The 23,840-nt window shown below is 38.2% G+C and overlaps 1 protein-coding gene across 1 annotated transcript in view; it reads left to right on the top strand.

The window, feature by feature from the left end:
- Positions 1-23,840, top strand: part of LTBP3 (latent transforming growth factor beta binding protein 3) — a gene marked incomplete in the record, with an annotated part of 88,198 nt that overhangs the window by 8,711 nt on the left and 55,647 nt on the right. Inside the window, 4 exon segments of the mRNA XM_072422963.1 lie at positions 2,446-2,739; positions 8,565-8,782; positions 14,451-14,556; positions 23,461-23,553. Of these exon segments, the coding sequence (XP_072279064.1) occupies positions 2,446-2,739; positions 8,565-8,782; positions 14,451-14,556; positions 23,461-23,553 (711 nt within the window).

The raw sequence follows: 23,840 nt of genomic DNA on the forward strand, positions 1-23,840 counted from the left end.
CAAACATCATTGGTCACTGATGTACGTTATAAAGCCTTTACATTATGGCTGGTTGACATTTGTCGTGGCACAGTGCAAGAAATTTGGATGCACGCTGACAAGCATTTTTAATCCAAAGGTAAACACGAGGTAAACAAAAATGAAAACTGCTCAAAACAATTCATAACTAGCTTCTAAAGCAAGGCGCATGAGAAAGTGAGCTTTTTGCAGAGCAAACAATACAACAGTTTCCCAAAACATGTACCAGTTACCATGCAAAAAAAAAATAATAATTATGTTTTAGCTTTTTGAAAAAACAGAGGTTTTAGTTGAATACATAGAGGTGAAAACCACACCGCCTCATCAAAACCACCATGAAACCACTCTGTGAAGTGTTGTCCCTAAGGGCCTAGTTTACACTGTCTGTTTCCCTAGCTTTATAACATCACATTAAATAAATGTCAAATCAAAATAAGCTTTATTGCCAGGACCAAGTTATGTTTAGCATTGCTAAAGCAATGGGAAGATGTGGGAGTATAAAGGAAGTCCTGGCATACAAGGGTTGGATAATAGGGGTATACTGGGTCATTTATGCTCTCCTCAGTTTTCCTAATTTACTGTCCACACAGTCATAACAGTATCCACTCTTGTAGATTTGAGTGAGTGCTTGGTTCCAGACTAGAAAGCAACCAGCATACCTAACAAGATAAAAAGTTTCCAGATTGTAGTGTATTTTTCTAGGAAATTGTGTCTTAACATCTCCAATATTATTAATTCTGTACCACTGGCAGTTTGTACACATCATGAGTTTATTCTCTCAGTTATTTAGTGCAATGCTATTGGTGTATCACATGAGTTATCAAAAACTTTGAGCTTTCTCTCTCTAGCTTTTAGTTTGTTGATTGCTTGTTTTTCTTCTGGGCTAGTGAAGTCACATTTTGCCATTTTGGATGTGCCGATTGCTTTGCATAGGTTTTGTGCCAATGTGGTTTTACCTGTCCAAAAAAGTTGTCTTGGAGAGATTGTGCAAGCTCTTGTAGTCTACTTTGGCTATGGTTTCTTTTTTTTTTTGCTTTAAGAGTGATTTTAAATTGACCCTTTATGACATTAGGAGCTATTCTGAGCTTGGAGTTGTTTGAATATCTTTGTTTTTCATCTGAGGTTGCCCTTAGGTTATTTCCCTGTGACCTGCGTTTACTGTCAAACTGTTCATTAGGGTGTTTATGGTTTGTCTTTCCTCTTTTAGCCATTTCTGCAATAATAACATTTTGTTTAAATCCTTTGCTGGTTGCTACACAACTTATTTGTTAGGCCTTGGTAGACCTGAAGCAGCTGTATCACTTCAGGTGTTTTGAGAAACTCCTTATATTTCATAGTCATTTCTCTGGACCTTTTAAAGCTTAAAACGTGTACATGTTTATGTCTGTAATAGTGTAGCCCACCACACTGCAACTCTCAATTTAGTCTCTCTAAGAAGCTTCTTTTGATTTGCCCATTAAAGCTTAACTAAACTCAGAATTTTCACTTTACATAAAAGGGTAGACAACCCCAAGGTAAAAATTCTGTTTGTTTTTTTTTTTTTATGTGCAACACCCTTTTTGAAAAAAAATAAAATTGTGCAGCACCATCGCCTAAATTCTTGATCGCCTCGGCAAGTTTTTTCCAAACTACGTCGAGGAGAAGATGGCAGCGCCGGAAGACAGATACTGGGACAACACGGGACCCGATGGAAGAGACCTCCGGACCGATCGATTGATCCAATCGATTTTATTTTTTGTTTTGAGAATTTACTTTTTAAGTATGTTAAATCCTGGGTTTCTTCATAGGTTCAATAGTCATTTTCTACCACTTACACCTGAATTTATAGAGTGCTTGCTTAAAAACTGAAAATTACTTGTGTGACTTTTACTAATATACAGCATTATTATAAAAATAGGACAACTTAATATTAACAATAATATGACAACCTAAATATATTTTCATCAATCTGAATATGTATAATAGTTATGTTAAAATTATTTTAATGCTGGTATATAACACTAATTGACAGGTATGGTTTTTGTAAATTTTATACTTTGTGTGTAGATTTGTGGTACCATTGCCGCAGAATATAGGTGAACATTTCAATAATGCTACCCATACTTTAGCAGATTTGTAGCAACCATCTGCATATGGCTGGCATTAGTCATGTCCACATTTTCACATTGATGACCCGTTCTGTTAATTGTCTGGCTATCATGGTAATGCTTTGTTTTAGTACATATGAAAATAACCCAGAACAAGTACGTAAAGGACCTCCAAGTTTTTCCTGACTTTGTTATATAGTGAAAGTATTGAAGCCAGTGGCTCTGCATGACAGCCAGGCAACTGGAAATCTAAATAGTCATAAAAAAATCACACCTAATAATATGTTTTAAGGTTTTTTTTTTTACTAGCTGTAATTGATATTTTTATGTCTCCATACAGTGGTTTGCCCAATACCTTGCATGAATGGTGGCCAGTGCTCTTCCAATAATCACTGTCTGTGTCCACCTGAATTCACTGGAAGGTTTTGTCAGTTCCCTGCTGTACCTGGAGGCAGTGGATCACGAAGTCAAAGTGAGGCAACTGAAACTGAAGGAATAGAACCATCATCAGGAAAACATGCAGTCTATGCTGTGCAAGTTATTACTGGAGATGATGATCCTGAAGGGAGAGGTGTAAAAATCAGTCAGTCAGCTCTTACTGTTCCACTGGCGCCTGGACAAAGTTCTTCAGAAGGTATTCAACCTTATTATATTATTATTTCTAACATATGTTAATCTCTGTTTTTGTTATTTTTGAATACATTTATGGGGAATCTTTACAAGTTTGCATGAAAGTATTGATGACACAATATCAACCAGTATAAATTAATCCTAACAAGTCTTAAATGATATTTGCAGTCTGACATGCAATCTATCATGCAATAGAGTGAATACCTAGGGTAAAACTATAAACTGCACCACATATTGGTAATATACTATAGTAATAAATAAATATATATATATATCACTTACAATATGACAACACTATACTTGCTACAACCATGCACATTGGTGAATTGTAAATGAGCCACAATCTACAATAATTCATCTCACACTGAGCAACATCCCAGATTTAACTTAAAATATATGGATAAATTATAAAGAAGTGATCAATTTTTTATAACCAATCTAAAAATATCTAAATTCAAAGAAATCAAACCACAACAATACAATAATAAAAGATATCTACATTCAAAAAATGTTTTTGATCGAATCAATGCAGTAATTATTTTATGGGCATCCCAAAGGAAAATGTCAGAGACAATTCAAAATACATTTAATGTGACAATATGAATGTCTAACCCATAAGAAAAATATTGTAAATAGATTACATTTATATAATCTAATATTAGATAAAAAGTGTAGGGTTTTTTACCGATACTTCAACTACCATGAAAAAGTTGCAGACCACCAGGAGACTGAACTCAGACTTCTTTAATCTTTAACTTCTTTAATTTTCCCCTATTCCCTATTATCGCATCATCCAGTGAGGTATCTTGGCAGGTAATAGGTACCTGGAGACAAATCTGTGATTAACAGTGAAGGCCTTTAACTCTAGCTGATCACAGGAGGAGAGGAGTAAGAGGGATAGAACAATGTAATGGATTTTACACTGGTTATTTATCAAGCAAGAAGAAGCAGGTTCATTAGCTGTGTGACACAAATGGTGTATACAAAGTTTTTTATATCTAGGCTGCTGTATATAGTGGTCATTTTTCTTGTTCAAGTTTGGCCTCTTCCATCAAAGGACACACATATTATTTGTTGTAATGCTATAGGAAGCTATGAGATTGCAACTCTCTTCTTCTCCGTTGTTGGGTATTAAGTTTGATCCCACAAAACTTACAAGCAAAATTGGTGGACAATTTTTTATTGTTCATCATTATTCCAACTGGCACCTTGCCCTTAAACCTTATCTCAGGCGTTGGTGCTATTTTAGCAGAAATTATCAACTCTGACAAACCATTTGCCTTTATTTGCTATCATAGACATAAACCCAAGTGACATACTGACTCAGTTTAAATTCTCATTCTCAGTTTAAATTATCTTGACATCAAAAATTCATGAAACCCTTCTTAATTATACACCTTTCCCCCCACTTTGCAGCACATTAAGGACGTCGCCGCTAGATCAGACGTTTTTTTGACAGAATAGTCATTATTCTGGTTAAGTTTCCACATGTTCTCTAATTTATTCAGACATTACAGCTCTTGTTGCAAACCTCTGATGTTAAAATACGCAACTTGTGCTTTTAAAGTTTTATTTCCAATTGCAGGATTTAAAATCCTAGATGTAGAAATCTACAAGAACATTAAATCTACAAGAAAATTTCAAAACATCTCCTCTCTGAATCCTTAAAGACTAAATTCATCCCATTTCCTTTTAAGACAGTGAGCCCTTATTCTCACTCACTATGCCTTCCCCTGCTGGGCAATGAGAACTTTCCCCTTGGCTTTCATTCTTTCACATTGCATTCCTGATACAAAGACCTCATGACTATTCACACCCTGGTAAATATGAAAGTGCACAAGCTTCTTTAGTGTGTCATGCTTGGGGGGACAGGGCCACTAGCGGGCACTATGGCTTGCACAAAACTGTTGTGAGCCCTGAGAAGGGCCAAGGCGCAGAGTCTAAGTGGCAACCAGGTCTTCTCCAGAGCCTCTAGTGGTGACGACGTTGCGCTGCTGGTTACCGCCAGGTTGCAGTCCTTGGGCACACCAGTGTGGGCAGGAAGATACAGGGTACCAAATCACTAAGCAGAAGAATTGTCAAGGAAGGCCAGGGTCAAGCCAGGCAGCAAGCAAGAGAGGTCAGGTCACAAGCCAGGGGTCAAGTACCAGGAATCCAGGAAATAGACACGGTGACACAGGGGCCACTGCAGACACAGGGAACACAAGAGACGCTGGAAACAACAGGAGGCACTGGTGACACAGGAATATCCACAGATAGATGGGAACGGCACTAGGGAACTGGCTGGAAACAGACTGGGCAACAAGGGATTAACACAGGAGCTTGACTGAGGAAATACTGAATTAAGCAACAGGTGTACTGGAAATACTCTGCAAGCTAGGTGGAGACACGTTGCACGGACACTGAGTGCTGTATCTAAGCTGGCTAAATAGCCAGGGATGATTAAGAGGCTATTTTCTGATTGGCCAGTGGGTTGGGTGAAACTGATAATGCTTGGGAGCGTAGACATGCTTGCACAGGACATACTTTCACCAGTGAAGCTGGGTCATCCAGCAAATCTGGTCCAGAATTAAAAACATTTGCTAACAAATAGCTAATGACATTTAGGAAATGCATTCTAGGTTTTTTATATCACTCAACTTTACTGATGAAAGTGTATTCTCTCCAGCCCTGGAGAACTTTAATAAATCAGGACCACAGTGAGGGAAATTAATGTGTGTGAATGGTTTGGTGGAGTAAGATGGCATCAGTGGGGTATATGTTTTTAAATATTTATTTCAATATCACTAGCAGGGCTCACTGTGCCTAGAGTAATAATTTCAAACGATTGTTTCCATATGGAGCCTATGGGGTAAATTTATGGGTAGAATCAATTGCTATGTATAGAAATACATGGGTAGGGATGCTAACACTTGCCAAACATCTGCATACCACTGATGATGGAAAAAATGTGGCAGAAAATGTGGCAATGTGGCAGAAAAGAGTGAACAACCAACAAGGATAACCGCAACCTTGGGAGGATTGAGAAGCAGAGCCCATTCAAGAATTTTGGGTAGATTCACATGGAGTGGACTGTAGCTGGAGTCAGTGCTTCAAGAGGCACCACACACAGAAGTACCTGGGCCATGGGCTACAACTGTTGCATTCCTTGATTCAAGCTACCCCTGCACAAGAGACAACATCAAAAGTGTCTTACTTGGGCCAAGGAGAAAATGGACTGGACTGATGATCAGGCTGATTGCCTTCATGCCACACTGAATTGATGCAGTAATTCATGCAAAAGGAGACCTAACCAAGTACTGAGTGCATACATAGACTTTTCAGTAGGTCAATATTTCTGTACAAAAGAATCTGAGGTTTAAAAACATTTTTTTATTGGTCTTCTGTAATATTCTAATTATTTGAAATACTACATGTTAGGTTTTCATCACCTGTAGGCCATAATCAACAAAATGAAAAGAAATAAACACTGTAAATCTATCACTCTGTTTTAAATGAATCTATGTAATATGAGTTTAAATTTTTTAATTGAATTACTGAAATAAATTGACTTTGATGATATTCTAATTTATTTAGATGCACCTGTGTTATATAATCTAGAATTAAACAACTATAGTTTTCCGTGAATTCCCAAAACCTGAAAAAAACAAAAACAAGCAATAACGTTTGCTACAAGATGTATTGTACATCCTGTCCCATTTGTTTTTTTTTCTTTTACAATTACATAGTTACATAGTAGGTTGAAAATTGACATAAGTCCATCAAGTTCAACCACTAGGGAAAAAAACATATTCCAGATATAAAACCCTATAAGACATAGTTGGTCCAGAGGAAGGCAAAAAAAACCCTGGTACAATTTGCTTCAACAGGGGAAACAATTCCTTCCTGATTCCATGAGGCAATCGGATGTTCCCTGGATCACTGTTCATTGTTATTATCTTTACTTTAAAGCCTTAATACCCAGTTATATTCTGTGCTTCCAGAAAAGCATCCTTTACTTAATTCATTACTTAAGAAAGGAGCTTAATACCAGACCAGTTACAAAGTACAGCATCAGAAGAAAAACAATAATATTGGAAAGTAAACTGGTGCCAAACCCTCAAACATTTCAAAATGGATAAACTTTCTCTGTCAATTGGTGTGAAATTCGAAAAGTGTTAGAATATTTCATTTTGATTCCTATTAAAACAATGACTCATTCTGCCACCTAGTGGCCGCTTGTCAAAGTGCAAAGCTGTCACAATAGGAAATGCTAAATGTACAGTATAAACAACTAATATGAGTGAATTGACAGGGGAATCATTTATAAATACCCCCTATAGGGTATTTCTCAGAACTTTTCAGATTTTCTGGCAGTCCTTCAGACTCTAGATCCTAGTAAAAGTAGAGATGAAGAGTCAGAAATCCTGCATCTTGTATACCTGACTGTCCCTAGTTGTCGAATTTCTTCCTTGTGACCCATGGGAAAAGGGGAAGGAGGAAAATATATGATGGTAAAGGGGAAAGGGAATGCTAAAGAGAAAGGAGTTTGGGGATAAGGGTAGCATTGGTTTTGCCAATTTAAAGAAATATTATGCATATAATTTCCCGTGTAACCAACAAAGACATGGGTTATAGCAGACGTGGGGGATGTGACTAGATGCTGAGCAATACGGATCAGCTTGCTGCTTTATCAGGAAATCATATAGGGGCATAATTACAATTAAAAGAACCGACTCACCCTGTGTTTTATATGATTTATTCATGCTTGTCATTTTATGTCCTACATTTATCTTCTGCTGTATTGATCCTACATTGTACATAATTTTGTGTTTTTGTACTCTATCTTCCTTTTACTGAATTTCAATAAACACAAATTTACAGCCACTGCAGTGATATCCATATGGAGCTTCTGAATGGATTAATTAGGTTTCCATTTTTGAATTGAAGACCCTTCTTTGGGTATCTTTAAAGCTAGACTGTAGTTAACACCCTAAATGTACCCTCAATCTTCCCCCAATGAGGCATCCCTTAAAACTTTTTATTAAATTTCCTTGTCCTTATTACTGTGTAGTGCATTTTCATATTTCCTATATTTTGCTGGTATGCTATGTGCTGGTAAGTCTTTATCTTTCCCATTTACTGAAATCATTACAACCCATTCTCATTTGTTAAAACTGAATTCTGTGTAAATCCTCCCCTATGCTGAGCTAGTCTCACTTTTTGCATAGACTTTTGTTATTACCTCTCCTCAGGAGCTACAAGTAGCATAATAAAGCACAAACCTCATTTGTATTTGTCTGTGGTCGATAAGGTAGTAATATGTCTCACTAAACTGCTTTGCTATACCACTGAGTGTAAGTTTAGTAAAAGTCTATGTGGTAAATGTTTGCAAGGGCAGGACATTCGTGGACAGACTGTTTTTGAATGCAGACCACACTAGGAAATGCCTACATACATGAAGCTGAGACTCAATAAATGACAGTTCAAAAATTTAATTTCTGGATTTCTGCATACTGATATGGTGCTATAAACCCATTATAACCACTGTAACCTGTAAATAAACCTGATTTGCTTTACCTAGTTCTAATCTACACCTGCTTTTGAAACAGTAATGAAATAGAAAAAAAAAAATTACTAATGTTGACTTGAATCACAATCAATTTTCTGTAAATGTTTGCCTAAAATTTCACAATATTTTATTGTATCCATAATCCACTTAAATCTTTACTTAAATATTTTTGGCATAGGTAAACTATAGAAGGTTTGTTTTTTAGGTAGAATGGCTGTTTCTCTTTTCCCTGATATATTTTTTTTTTGCAATCTGTGTAATATTTAATTTTTTTGCAGTTCAGGTACTTCCGCCGCTTCTAAATGTCAGAGTTCATCACCCACCCAATGCATCCATCCAGGTTCACCGAATTGATGGCCTTGGATCCGAAGGGACAACTGGAGGTGGAGGACAACATATAATCCCTCATCCAGAGGGGAACAAAGCGGCGTTATCCCGTCCCATCACATATAAACCTCTAGGAAGATGTTTTCAAGACACCCTTCCAAAACAAGCTGTGAGTGGCAATATTAACAAAACATTTATGGCTTCTAATATTTGTGAACATTTTACCAGTTTTAAATCTTCAAAACTTTGATTTAAAGAGTAAATAACTAAATGCTTTAATTTGCAACCAGAAATACTGAGCACTTTTTAAACTTATTGCAATGAACTGCTACGTATGTATTACTAGTTCCAGAAGTACATTTTTTGTGTTGCTAGTCAGTGAAAAATTATTATATTTTTATAGTTGTAATCATTTTCCATTGATGTTTGAGGTAGCAATATGTTTATGTTATTAGTGTCCTGTAAAATTAGAAGGAAAATTTGCTATTATGGTAACAAGTATAAACTTTTGCATTGTGTGACAAAACCTGCAGAACTGCAATATTCCTTTGACTGGACCTGCAAAAAACTATATGCCGACCAAACTGACCTTTTCCGTTATATTGGTTGTATGGTAGCATGAAAGTATTTTTACAAGCAAACACATGATAATTGCCAGAATTAAATAGGTATTACCAATTGCAGGAGTAAGACAATGTATTTATGAATACATTTCACAATTAAGGATTCTGTTATTCGAAGGATCCATACAGTATGAAAAGCATGAGGTATGGAAATCATCAATGGTATGCAGATAAATGTCTCATTATTGTGCTATCTGTCCTCTACAATGAGATGATTTATGAGTAGCATACAATATAAACAAGTTAGTGTTGGCTCTGATTTCCCATAGCTAAAGTGGTACCCTTTATTGGTAATAGGTGGCTGGAAGTCCGAATATGTTAGGTACCAGAAGGAAGGTGGTGGAGGTAAAGTTCTACTTTTGAAGTTCTCCGGGGGCTACAAACAGAGATAGTTTATGGTAATGGTGTATGTGTATGTAAGTAAATATATATATATATATATATATATATATATATATATATATATTATAAACAAACACAAGGTCTGTCTATTAAACAAAAATCTCTTAAACAAAACAGTGAGAACAAATTATGAGCACTTGGATGCATGTTTAAACTTGCCCAAGCATGTATGACAAATGACGGCACATTCTGGCACTGATGGCCATTTAGCTTGTTGTCAGTTACCGCTTAATGCAGTTGTTTTTCCCCTAATGTACTGAAATCATGATAAGTTTAAAATTTGATTACATTTTTAGTAAAATTTCACACCAGTGCAAAAAGATTGCCACAAGCAAATTTTTGCTGACATTCTTTAGCAACTTGTGGTGGACCTGAACCTTTTTTAAAATATGTACAAGTACTTATTCACAAGTATTTCCTTGTAACACAATCTGGATCTTCCAGTATGATTCTGAAACAAAAGGACAGTCAATGGACTTGGTAGCACCTTCATCACCAATCAAAAAGCGCGTCGAAGCAAGACCAAATTCAAAGCCATGCTCATTGTGTTTTTTGACATGAAGGGTGTGATTTTAGCAGAATGGGTTCCCGAAAGCACAATCATGAACCAACAATATTATAAGGATGTTTTGACAAAGCTGAGAGAGAGAATCATGAAAAGACAGCTAAAAATGTGGGAAAACGCTTTATTCTTCATCAGCACAATGCTCTTTCTTTTTTGTTTTTGACCAACAAACTTCCTATTTATTAGATTTGGCACCTTGTGACTTTTTTCTTTTTCCTAATTTGAAATTGGTGCCTAAAGGAACGTGCTTTGAGTAAATGGATGCAGTAAAGAAAAAACAGCCAATATTTTGAAACAGCTGACAGAAACCGATCTGCTACACGCTTTTGACCAGTGTAAAATAAGACTGAATTGCTGCTTAAATGCAAATAGAGAGCATATCGAAGGGTACACGCGTCGGAAATCTGCTGCCATCCACCAGGATGCTGAAGATTAAACCAGGGTAGACATTTCAGCAAGACAATGATTTCAAAGACACAGCCAAGGAAACTCTCTTTGAAAAGAACTGAAGATCAGAGTTCATAGAAGAGGCCCCCAGAACCTTCAGGATTGCAAGACAGTTTGTGTGGAAGGATGGGCCAAAATCACACTTAAGCAGTGCCCGTTAATTTTTTTTTTTATACAGGAGGCATCTTGAAGCTGTCATTACCAACACAGGCTTTACTATTAAGTATTAAATACATTTTTAGTAACCATGTTTATTCCGTGTGCCGTTCAACTGTTATGCATAGTTTATTTTATCGATGTATTATTATTATTTTTATTGTTATTAATATTAATATTAATAATAATAATAATAATAATAAATAGTATATATATAGTGGCAACATAATATGCAGCGCTGTACATTAAATAGATGTATTTGTTTGATTTCTTTGCATGGGGGGATTACTTGGGTTGTTATTGACATCTGGTGTAAATTTCATATATTAGCCCCATAAGAAATATATTTACTGAGAAAAACATTGACGTTCAATAGCCCCCTCCCCACCCTGGTTTGTATTATTTATATATATACACACTCAGCAACAATCTAAGCTCCATCAACCTCAAAAAGGCTGTCACAGGGCAAGGTCAACCAATCTGTCAACCCTTGCCAAACACACACAACCACTGGTAGACTGCCACCACGTGCTTGACAGAAGCATGCATCGCTACTGTTGACAACCGCAGTTAAGATTCTGCGTCTTTTAGTACTGTGTTACCTGCCTTCACTCAGACAGTAAAAGTGACACTATTCAAAGATACAACTTACACATTTTATAGTGTTTATTAAAGTAAAAACAAAGTGCATAAACAAATACTGAAAAATTAAGACTAACACAAGAAGAAATAGCTTACCAATAGCAACAGTGTAAAATAAAAAGGGAATAACTGCGAAATAATGCTTAAGTGTAAAGTTGGTTTGACTTAGCCCAGGTTACTGTATAAAATTCAAGGTATTAGTCTGAGCCCGGCAGGGAGCTTGTTGACTCGTATCAGTCAATGCCATTGTCCTTAGCAACAAGATGGTATCAGTGAGAGTTACCTCTGGTAGGTTTACATGCTGTTTTCTATGCCAACACACAGAGAGGGACTAATTAGACAATCCAATGACAGCAAGGTTCACATGAATTACGATGCCAACATGGTGGCTAACTGGAGTGGTCATTTTGCCTATATTTATAAGATATAGATGTTCATACATCTGTTTCTTCACTTCTCTCTATTTATAGTTTTTTCTATATAGAATCTCCCACAGATACACATAAGATAGATGTTGTACAAGTAATATGATGTTTTACTGTATGTCATTCGTTGTTGGGTAGCCAGAAACCCTTCTGCTCATTGAGCCAAGGGCACTGCGAGCATTTGCCATATATCACAGAGCCTGGGCTCAACGACCGGGGAGGCGCACCCAAGGATTCAATGAAGTGGCTCCGTACCAATAAGTCCTTCAAAGAGGGAGATTTTCAGTAGGTGAAGTTGGGAAAGGAGTTAAAAAATTTTGATGTCTTGGGGTCCCTCAAGAGTATTCCCCAGTGTTTTTTCAGAATACTCTGCACTTCCATATGTTGGTTATTGAATGTTGAAATTACCTTAAGAGTAGTATTTGACTGAGAGGGTGATTTTGGAGTGAGGAGTGAATTGCGATTTTCCGAAATGGCTTGTTGGTGTGTGCGTTTCAGAACTTTCTTGCTATAACCTCGAGCAAGAAGTTGTTGTAATGCTAACATGGGATAGGTCAAATTGAATGATATATACAACAAAGTTTATTGGATCATTGCAAAGATATGGGTTGTTCCTTTTTACAACCGTGTTGGTAAAAATGCTCATCTAAACAACAATTCAAAAATTGCTGGATGCATTAGCATCAGATATTAGGTCTAGCATACTAAAAGTAATACATTAATACATAAAAAGATGAAATTTTTTACATTTTATAAATTTGTCAGTTCACCTAAGAGGTTAGGATGAGTTTCGTATCAACCTGCAACATGATTGATGGCAACACTAAGACTATTACCAACACACTAAACAAACTCTTGACCATCTAGGCTTGAAAACATCCAATCTTATTGGACTGGGATCAGATTATTATTATTATTACACAGTATGTTTATAGCGCCATCATATTACGCAGCGCTGTACAAAGTCCATATTCCTGTCACTAACTGTCCCTCAAAGAGGCTCACAATCTAATGTCCCTACTAAATATATCAGATTGGCGGCTGTTATGATTGGGAGCCAAGAAAGGAACTCAAGGAGACAAAACTACTCAAAGGTAAAACAGCTGGACTCTTGGTCCACTGTCAATGTGTAAACCACCTTGTAAGTGCCCAAGCCGCAGCTACTGTAGCTTTTATAATGAAACTTAATGATGTCTTAAGGGAGCTTAGTTTTTCCAAAAGTCTGCTGTTAGAATGGCTGGTTTACCCAAAATCCAAAATGTTCTGAACATTCCCCAATAAACTAAAAATGTCCACTGACACTGGATGGCTGTTTCACGACACTGTGTAAAAATAACTAAAACAGTGTATCATCAGTGTCATAGCTGCACTGGAACGAGGGGCCACCGAATGAACGGACATCACAGAAGGAGGCTTAAGCAGATAAATTAAGACATACAATTTTGTTTCTTCTCTAATGATCCCTTTAAAAAGCTTTCAGATGTGTTACCCTTGTTATCTAACTTGTCTATGGCTTGGCAAAGCCAAGATGTAAACGTTCCTGAAATACAGCCAATCTTGCAGGTCACAAAATTGGGTATTTTGGAATTGAAAAACACTCTGGAATACTTTTTCAAAACATTCATCACTGTCTTGAAAAGAAGTGGTCAGATCTGCGCATTGTTTATTTAGAGTAATGTAACACCATTAAAATTTGCAATTTATGATAAATATATTTAGAAATTTGTCAAACACAAGATTTCAAGATATGACAATCATCCCCAGTTTTTCAAGATTTTCATTTTAGAAACCTATGATTCAAGTGGGTCTGCTGAAATACTCTTTAATCATTATTCTAAAAATTTCACTCCTGCTGTTTTGAACTATACACACATCTGACGCCAAAACAGATTTTACCTAAATTAGCAACAAGAAGAAAGCACAGAAAGTCGTTTCCATATTTATCAAAACTGGCTGTTATTAGACTGTTCATGCCAGTAAAGACATCTGAACGTGAAAAGGGGTCTTCTGCTCTGAAAAGAATAAATGTTTGGTTAGGAAATCACATGAATCAAACCACACTGAATAACCTTATAATGATCTATTTGGACCAGATCCACATGACTTTGATTATGGGAAAGCCGCAGACAATTCGGCCTCCAGGAGGAAACAAATACCTAATATTTAATATGAACTCACTTGAGTACTCTGTAAGGTTTACATAGTTGAGCTGTTCACCCTTGTAGAACCATTCAAGTTTGTGGAATCATTTACCCTTGTAAATGAACTGTTCAGGCTTTTGTAGCTGTTCACCCTCTGTGGCTCTGGTCCATTCCTTTCATTCACTGGATTTTATTTCTTTCAGTTAGGCTGGGTCTACACAGATCTTTTTAAAAACGCATGTAAATGTTCCTACTGCATTTATATGCATTTTTATGCACCTTTATTAGCGTTTTAAAGCTTGCCTTTAAAACGCTGAAAAATGTAACAGCACAAATGAGAAAAATTTGTTTATAAAAAATTGAAGAAATGTATAAACCTACTTCAATAGAAATATGCTTGTTTTGTAACATTACTTTGTAACATTTATTATTTTAGTGTGGTAGTAACCCTTTGCCCGGGCTTACTAAAGAAGAGGACTGTTGTGGCAGTGTTGGAACAGCATGGGGACAACATAAATGTAACAAGTGTCCACAGTTACCATGTAAGTATTATATAAACATAGATAAATTATTGTATAAATTCTGCTCAAGAAGATTCAAGTAGAAATCAACACAAAATCGGTTTGGTTCAAACGTGGCTTAATTCCAACAGTGTATCAAATATGAAATATTGTAGCAAACATATGTCTGTTTACAGTGAGGCTTCTAAGTGTATAATAAACAGTCCAGCTAATTGCAAAAAGCCAAGCACCATGATTTCATATCAATCCATATGCACTGCTGACACTTTTACATGAAGATGAACACAAGCCACCACATAAGCAGTCTGGGACAAGCTAGCCAACACTGTATGAACTGTATTGCTGTTTTATCTGCGAACATTTTGTGTATGCAGGGATATTCTCAGTGAATGTGTGCTATGCCTGATGTATATGAAAAGATGCCATGAACAATATATTGAAACTCTCATTGCTATATACAATGAACCCTGCCTTGTAACAAATGATTGGTCACAGGTGAACTAACAAAGCAAGCAAACAAGCACAGTAATCTTATATGTCCATATACAAACCAGCATAGATAGTGGGGAGCCGAGTGTCTTGCTATCCCACAGAATTGCAACCTGAATAGTGGTTAAAGTTAACAGAGGCAGCTAATGGTCATTACTGAATTGAAACCTGTCCTTTATGCATTATGCTACAGGTGTGGCTTTCACAGAAGAACGTGAAGGTGAAAAATAGGTTAATGGTAGCCCAGGGTTGCTTCACATATTTATCAACTGTCCTCAGGTCAACACAAACTGAATATTGTTTAATATGTTCAGAAACTACACAGCAGCCATTCTACCTTAGCTACCTTTTCAGCATGGGTTAGATTTCTGTAAAGTCAAGCCAATTCAGTGGGATGGTATTTGCCTCAATAAAATAGAAAAGATCCAGTAGCTGTGAATGAAAGTGTAAAGTAAAATGGTATTAACTCCACAGACAACTAACAGATAAAAGTGACCCCTTTAGCCCTGATTAGATCCAGATGTGGGCTAACATATAGCACATCTGCAAAGTATTGCTTGAGAGGTTTGATCTGGGCCCCATTTGAGTCAAGCAGACAGCACTACCAGGCCTTTCACACAATCTCCTCCTTTAAAAATTAAAGGTGGCCTCTGCAGAGAGCATCCCTTTGGCAGCTCATGGCCCCTCACACAGTGCAATTTCCACTGTTGTGAATGGTGGTCTGTCAAGGAGCAAATTAAAAAGTTCCATACTTGTGTTGCCTCCAGAAGTTTACTGATTTACACATTATTATGTCCCTGTTTATTCTGGTCATCCAGATATAGCAATCATATGTGATCAGCTCAGATGTCAACTTCCAGCAACTGTAGACATGACTCTAGCTGAGTAGATGTTGCCTCTTGGCCACACTTTACTATCCAGGGAGCTTACATGCTGCTGAACACTGTCCAGCTTCTCTTTCAACTGCCCATCCATTTTAGCTGCATAGTCCTGTTTAGTAGAGAGAGAACTGTGTAGGATACAATTTTGGTGGGAACATTTGTCATCCAGGGCATTATGAATCTTGGAAGGCAGTAGGGCTTGGAGGCCGTTCAGCTGAGCTTCCTGAATAGGGACTGCTAAGGAGGTGTTGCAAAGAAAACCAGGGTGTTCCCCCATTGCTCGTTTGACAGTATTTTCTGCGTGGAGGAATGCAGAAAGGCCATCTTTAAATTGCTAGGTGCTAAGTCAGGAAAATCCATCATATGGAAATAGTGAGTTGTGCCCAAGCAGTCTGAAGATGCAGACATGGTGGAGGTAGAATGTTGTCCAGAAAATAGCCAATGAGGTGGATCAGACGGGCACCAGACTAAGATCAGCGCTGGTCAAACACAGAGGTCAGTGGATGTATCTTGTCCACTCTACCATTGCTATGACATCACTACCACCATTATCTAATATGCTTTGTCATTCTCAAATACAACTTTTGTGCCAGGAGAGTTCATATCTATGAGGCAACTATGGGTGCCTCACTGCCTCTTTAGGAGCTTTTGTACTCCTTGTTAAAAAAAGACAGTATTACCTGTGTTTGACATTTTGTATTTCCCGGGGTGACAAGCTTTAGGGTTACATATTCAAAATTGTCTTTGGTATCAATCTGTCACTCCACAATGGACACCAGCTCATCACATGCCTAATGCTGTGCTGAATGAAATTTACAATTTAAGACCGATTTAGCATCTCCAGTTGCAAATTCTTGTTTTTAAGGACAAACAAATTATATACCTAGGACCCCACAGGCTTTCACAGATGACCCATGATATTTCTGAATACACACCCTGTGCTAGGATGGCCCAGGTAACCTTAGGCCTGGACAGGATTTCTCCTTGGAGCTTGGGGTGCTCCCTGACATTTGAAATTGCAGGCCAAAGTAGGCCTTTTTGGTATTGTCAGGTAAAAAGTGTGATAGCACATCTGTTGATTGCTTCTTGGCAGCTGCTCCCATTTAATGCTCTTTCAACGATGCTGAGGTAGGTTTCTGAATCATCTTTCCAGAACAATATCTGTCGCACTGTAGATGTTGGCTCTTGTGACACTATCTGCCTCCCTGGCAGTGCCTGTATCTCATGCTGTAGAGACAGGTTCACTTGTTGTTTTCCCTTTGTAATGGGGCTTTAGTCAGCTGGCTATTGCATCTCTTGGGCAATTAAGGGATTTGCCTCTTATAGTAGCTTATTAGTCTGTTGTTGCCCTCATTCAATACAACCTGCTTTTTAAGGTTGTATTTTATTTTAATAATAGGTATCTATTTTCTGAAGTCACTTCCCACATCCAAGCAATTCATTATATTGAGTGAGGGGCTCAACTGGTCTTGGTAATTCTTGCATGAAACATGAACATCCAGGAACTGCATAAAAAGCAAGTTAAAATAAAAAAAGTAAAGAACAAATGATCTGTGGTGGGGCGAGGTATGGTTGGCTGCCTGGATGGACGCGTGGAAGAGGAGCTTGGGCACTATCCTGATTGACATGGGCAATAGAAGCTGAAAGAGGTGGCAACCACCGGATCCTGAACATGGACCACTTCAACAACCCCACTTCAGGGCTTCCACACCCCTGGTATGAGCAACATAGCCGGTTGAAGCAAGATAAAGCTGGATCCCACGGAGCTTCCTTTCACTGATTACCTGGAGCAGGCAGATGAACTCCCTCCCCAATGCAGCACTCGGCTGCTGTGCCTTCCCCAGACGGGGATCTGTTAAACACTCCCCAGATCTGTGGAAAGATTTCCTGCTTCAGACTCTGCGGGACCCATGTGGTGTGCCCCATCGGGACAGCCAGACCTTCAGCAGAGGGCATCTGCATAACCCTTGCCCTCTATTCCTCTGCCTGAAAAAACCCTCACACCACATCCAGTGTGAAATCCAGCCATTCCACCATGGAACTAGTTCTATTATCCATGTCTAAGGATGGGGGAGGGGGGGTTCTGACCAGGGATGTCCCTCCTTGTGATCTATACAACCCCCTCAATCTACCATTCCTCTAGCTGGTTCCTCTGTGCCTTACCCTGTATTATCTTACACACTTGCCACCACTGCAAAAGCTGCAGAGCCCGCGTGGGAAGGGCACCTCATCTGCACACCATCAGGGCACTGCACCTGAGCTGCCTTCTGCATGACCTTAAACTTATCCCCACAAAAGAGGATTTACTCCAACTGGTGTAAGGTTAAAGAAAGTTCCAGGGTGGAAATCTATGCCCTCCACACAGATCTACAAACCTTGCGGGGTGGTTGGACACAGCTGATGATTAGCTTCAAACTACAAAAATCCTAGTTTCCCACTTGCAGATGCAGCTCGTCACACAATCTTCACAATATAAAGGAGTTACTGCAAACCACTGCAATAATATAAGAGTTACGGGCCCACCAGAAGCCACTCGTGTCCTGCAGGCCATCTTGAACAATATTTTTGTCTCTCCTACATCTAATCCTGTAAAGCTTTATTAAGCCTATAGGGCACTCTGGCCACGGGATGTTATCTGCAGGATATATGATTTTTCTTTGAAAGAAGAAATTTTGTGCACCTCCAAGAATATAAGGTATGTTGACTTTGATGGGGCCAACATTCAACTTTTCCCTGATGACTCTTGCATCAGTGGTTGCCAACCGAGAAAATTTTGGTGGTCGGTGCTCCCCTGAGTTGGGAGACCCTGCTAGGAGGACGCACCTGCCAAAGCCTCGGACCACGTCCCCCATATGGATCCCAGGCTCAGGGCGGGTTATGTCTCTGGACACAACTCGCAGGCTTAGACCTGCAATGGGACAGTGAGGGGGTTCTGGCATCATGACGTCACTAAGCAGTCTGACTTAATAGCAGTCCGACTACTAAATAACTGAGAGTGCAGTACCTATACAATAAGAACTATCCACCATTTTAAGGACATTTATTCTCTTCTTCACAAGTGATGTTCACTTCTGCTATCATTTTTTTAGGCACATCACCCTAGTTAAAATGTCAGTGTTGCAGTCAGCAACCCTTGATTTTATTTGGGGCCCTAAACATCATCACTTACCTAAGTAGGTGGTTTGTTCAGAGCATGCTAAGAGAGAGGAGTTCTGGGTGTTCCCCACTTCCTCAAAAAAAAATTTATAACATTTTTTTATTTACAGTTTTCCTAAATTTTACAGACCTTACAAACAGGTATGAGTATCAGCATATTCAAACAGGATTGTAGTAACATTAGCAAAGGGTGACCTAAAAAGCCAATCTAAAGCACTAAAACGGTTTTATATTATACATATCAAAAAACAGTTCGTGAACAATACATAGCATGAAATGGTGCAAAATACTCAAGACCGGTCAAGATTCACATGTTGTCCAATAGGGAGTGCTACACAGTACACCTGCTTTCAGTTAACCTTTGACTGTTACTCAAAAGAGCCTACAAATTGTCTATCCTCTGGGGATTCAAGAAATTCCTTCCAGTAAAACCAGGTGGTCGAACGATCAGTGAGGTCCTCAATGAGCATAATCTCATTAACTATCCAAAACCATTGGGGCAAGGTTGGCCCATTTAACATTTGTTCGCTGCATTTAACAGATAAAGAACTATGCTGTGAGAGGAAGAACGCAGGGTCATCTTGGATGATGTACTGTAATTCGTACATTTATGAACTATTTCCTTTACACCTTCCCGAAACTGGCGCAGGGCAGGACAAGAAGATGTGGAGCATGAATCCCATTCCTCCATCACATCTCCAACATTTTTCTGTAACCAATGGGAATGTATGGTGTTGATGAGAGGGAGTGCAGTACCATCTGGTGAGAATTTTATAATTTAGTTCCTTAAATCTGCTACAAAGTGATGTTTGATGGGTCAGCCACATCACCCTTTGCTTTTGATGATCATCCAAGACAATATGCAATTCCACCTCCCATTTGAATAAATAGGAAAGCTGAATATCCCCTGGCAGGGTGTTGATATATTCATAGATGGTAGACAGGGTGTGCCTAATGGGTTCTGAACCCGAAACGTGTGTCTCATCCAATACAGCATCCTTATTAGGTGGGTTGCTGTTAAGGCAATCTCCTATTGATCCCAGATCAATTGTCCCTCTTTCACACGAAACTCAATGTTTGGTTAGATCACACTCAAAACTTTGCACACTGTTTATATACCAGTTCAAAGGCATGACGTCAAGTGCATGATTACATGACTACAGACAATTAGCAGACATGACAAATGTCCTTGTGGTTCCCTTAGAATAAGATATTTTTGTCAAAGTAACAGATATTTGGCCATAGGGAGGAAAGGGAGAGTTTCAAGGCAAAAAGGGAGGAAGCAGACGTTAGTTTACTGATAAGAAGAGTACAACTAGTTTCAACATAAGTCAATCATCTACAAAACATAACAAAAGTACAAAACTTATTAACTTCAAGACTCAGCAAAATTCCTCAGCTCCTTACATTTCCCTCTTTTTATCCTTCAAGAAAGGATAACTACTCAAAGGCCCCATACCTTTGTTCCTTTACATACAAATAGACAGCTTCAGGTTCTTGGGCATACATTGCTTGAGGTAGCTGAGTGATTCTCTGTAGTACTGTCATCCTACAGTAGGATATTTCAGAGGGGTTACAAGTCATATGGTAACATACATCTCCCTGGGTAATATTTATAGTATGTCTAAAAGTCACAAATTTTTCTGGGGAATCAGGTTTTACAGTTGTTGCAAAAGTTATACGGGTTATGAAGTAAACGTATATCACTCTCAGTAATATCCAGGAGCTGGACAGAGAAAGCACTGAACTTACCAACAGGTATAGAGGAAATGCTCAGCAGAGCTAGGTGGCTCGGCACTAATAGAGACACGTTGCACGAGTGGTGTGTCTCAGTTAGCCTAATAGCCAGGTATGATTAGGAGGCTATTTCCTGAGGCATCTGGACTTTAGCAAGGAAGACACTGTTCATCTCTGCTTCCTGCCTTTCCTGCAGCTCTGCCCATGAATCATTTACAGTTATCCCGATTTTACTACTCCATGCCTTAAAACACTGGTATACTGTACCTTTGGACTTTGCTAACATTTTATCTAGTGGTTTTCCAGATTTCATTCTGCTACAATTGAGGTTTTTACCTCCAGTTTACAAGCAACAGTCTCTACAGATGTTCACAGATGGTCTGACTTTGTTGAGTACTAGCTTTCATGTCAGCCTGTCTCTGTGTTTGCTGCAGCAGTCAGAAAATCATCCCAATATGCATGTTATTTTACATGGTAGTAAAAGATGGATTCCTCCCAGCCAATCTTTGCTGCTTGTGAATTGGCTCCCTCATTTATTATTTCACTCACAACAAAGGAGATAGGAGACCTAGTGAACTTCATACATTATCCTGGAGCTAGCATACTTCTGCTTCCTCTGAAACACTCATAACTGCTCTATTTGAAAGCACAGGTTCCCAACTGCCTCCTCTGTTTGCAAACAGTATTCATGTATTTTAGCAAATTAGGACAGTTTGTTTGTGTGAGTCACAGGAAAATAGGATCTAAAATGAGGTAGAGGATCAGACAATGGGAATGATAGTGTTTTGGACAATACTTAGGAACTGGGCGGGAGTGATGAGGAGGAAAGTGGTGGGGATAAAAAAGAAGACACTATGTGGCAACACACATGCAAAAAACATTTTGGAAGGCAGGGTTTTCAGATCTTTGCCCACTGAAGCTACAGATACCTCTGACTTTTGCACAGCCTTAAGCACATGAAGTCGCCAACGTGCTATCAGTCATGGCATAGCTCATAAAAAAAGCTCATAACAGAAATGAAAATGTCTCTAGCAGCAATAAGCTCTAGATATTGTGTCCAATAGGTACAAGCAGAGGTCAAAGGATCAGTCACCAGTGTTACATGTAAGCTACCTGGAGCTGATATTAAATTCAATGCTGACCTACCATGCCTTGTTCGGTTTGTGGACATTGTGCTACATAAAATGACTTTGTTTTTTTATCTCAGAGTTGCCCTCCTCATGACTGCTAACTGATAAATGGTGGGGGAATATTTAAGAAGCAAGAAGGAAATTTTGAAAGTACAGAATTACAGAATCACAAAACTAATAAAGAAGCAGGGAGGTGCATAAAATGTTTTAAATTTTAGATTCCTCTCCAACAACGGTGACATCCCTAAATCTTTCTCCTCCACGGGCAGTAGTGCCTCTTCCACCGCATATATACAGTAAAGCTATGCAGCCTAAAGCAGAATTAACATTCCACTTGGAAAGTCTATGAGCAGGCAGGTCTTTATTGCAGAATTGGACAGGCAATGTATCTTCTGTAATAATACATGCTTACCTGTCTGATTACATTGCATTGCACATCTGTACAGTGCATTGGTAGTTTTCAGGAGGAATTTAATACAAAAAGTACATTTTTGGGGCTAGTACTTAGTAAAAATTAATAATTCTAAATGTCTCCTTCTTTGAGTTAAGGTCCCAGGCTTGTAAATACCTTGGAGGGTTTGGTCAGTTGTCATTAACATAAGCATACCCTTTAGAACAACATTTCCCTAAAGCTGTTTCCATGCACATAGACTTCGGGCTCCTAAAAAGTCAATATAGCAGCATTGTCTTGCTGGTTGAGAAATTAGTGTATACATGTAAAAATGAGGCAGTACGTTGTTGGGAGTAGGCAGAAAGTTCTGTAGTCCAGCACTGTCTTTGATTTCAGAACAGTAAGGACACTGTGTAATCAGTCCAAACAGGACAATGGATACATAATAAATTTATGACACATAAAATTGTATTTTTTATTATTTGCAGTATTTTTATGCAGACATGTGCTATATATGGTTTTTTTTTGGTATTCTTCCACACACTTCAACTGATAACCATTATAGATTATGACCATAAAAGTTTACATTCATCCATAATTAATTTTCTCTAAAATGAGCTTGGTTTAATTTAGTATAATGTGCTTCTGCATGTAGACTTTCTCTACTAAGCGTGTCCAGACTTATAGATCTGCTGAGGAAGGGCTTATACTACATCACACCCAAGGGATAAACTAAATGATATTAACATGCAGTTTGAGTCTGAACCAGAGTTTTGTTACAAATGTGTTTTGTAACTAAACTTCAGCTCTAACTTGAATCTCTCTTTTGTTTCTTCTAATACACTCTTACTGACAGTCTAGATTTATTTCAGAAAAATGTACACATAAATGTGTCTGAAAGTCAAATCATGTGACAACAAAAAGAAGGCAGCTAAATACAGCTTAGAATGATTTTCTTTTTTATACAGTATTTGCTTCTTCCTCCTCCCTACCCTCCCTTGTTTTTCTCACTTCTCAGATTTTAGACTCATATTTTCCAGAGCTGTTGGAGCTAAACTACAGCAGACAATAGTGAGGGGGATGGTGGAAAAGTAGGGTATAGTAACTGTTCTACTTTATATGACCTTTTTTTACATTACAGATGTTGGCACACAGAAATCTGCACCATTCCGGGGTGAAGCAGGCTCGGACTGCCCTCTGGGATATAAAAGACTTAACAGCACTCATTGCCAAGGTAAATATGCTGTTTAAACCTAATTAATTAAAAAAATGTATTTATCATATGTTCTTATTATTTGTAACCCTTTATATTTTGGAGAAAAAAAAAACATTAAAAATACACAATACAAACATAGGCTTTATAAAGCCAACAGTTCAGAAGTGGAGGCAAGTATACATGGGCGGTGGCACACACAGACCAACACAAACACAAAATGTTTTGAGAAAAATTATTGCATTTGAGCTGTTTTAAAGTTACTTGGGGTATATCAGGTTATATCTGATTTCTAATCAGTCTACAGG

Source organism: Pyxicephalus adspersus, chromosome 9 (genome assembly GCF_032062135.1).
Source record: "Pyxicephalus adspersus chromosome 9, UCB_Pads_2.0, whole genome shotgun sequence".
Lineage (NCBI taxonomy): Eukaryota > Metazoa > Chordata > Amphibia > Anura > Pyxicephalidae > Pyxicephalus > Pyxicephalus adspersus.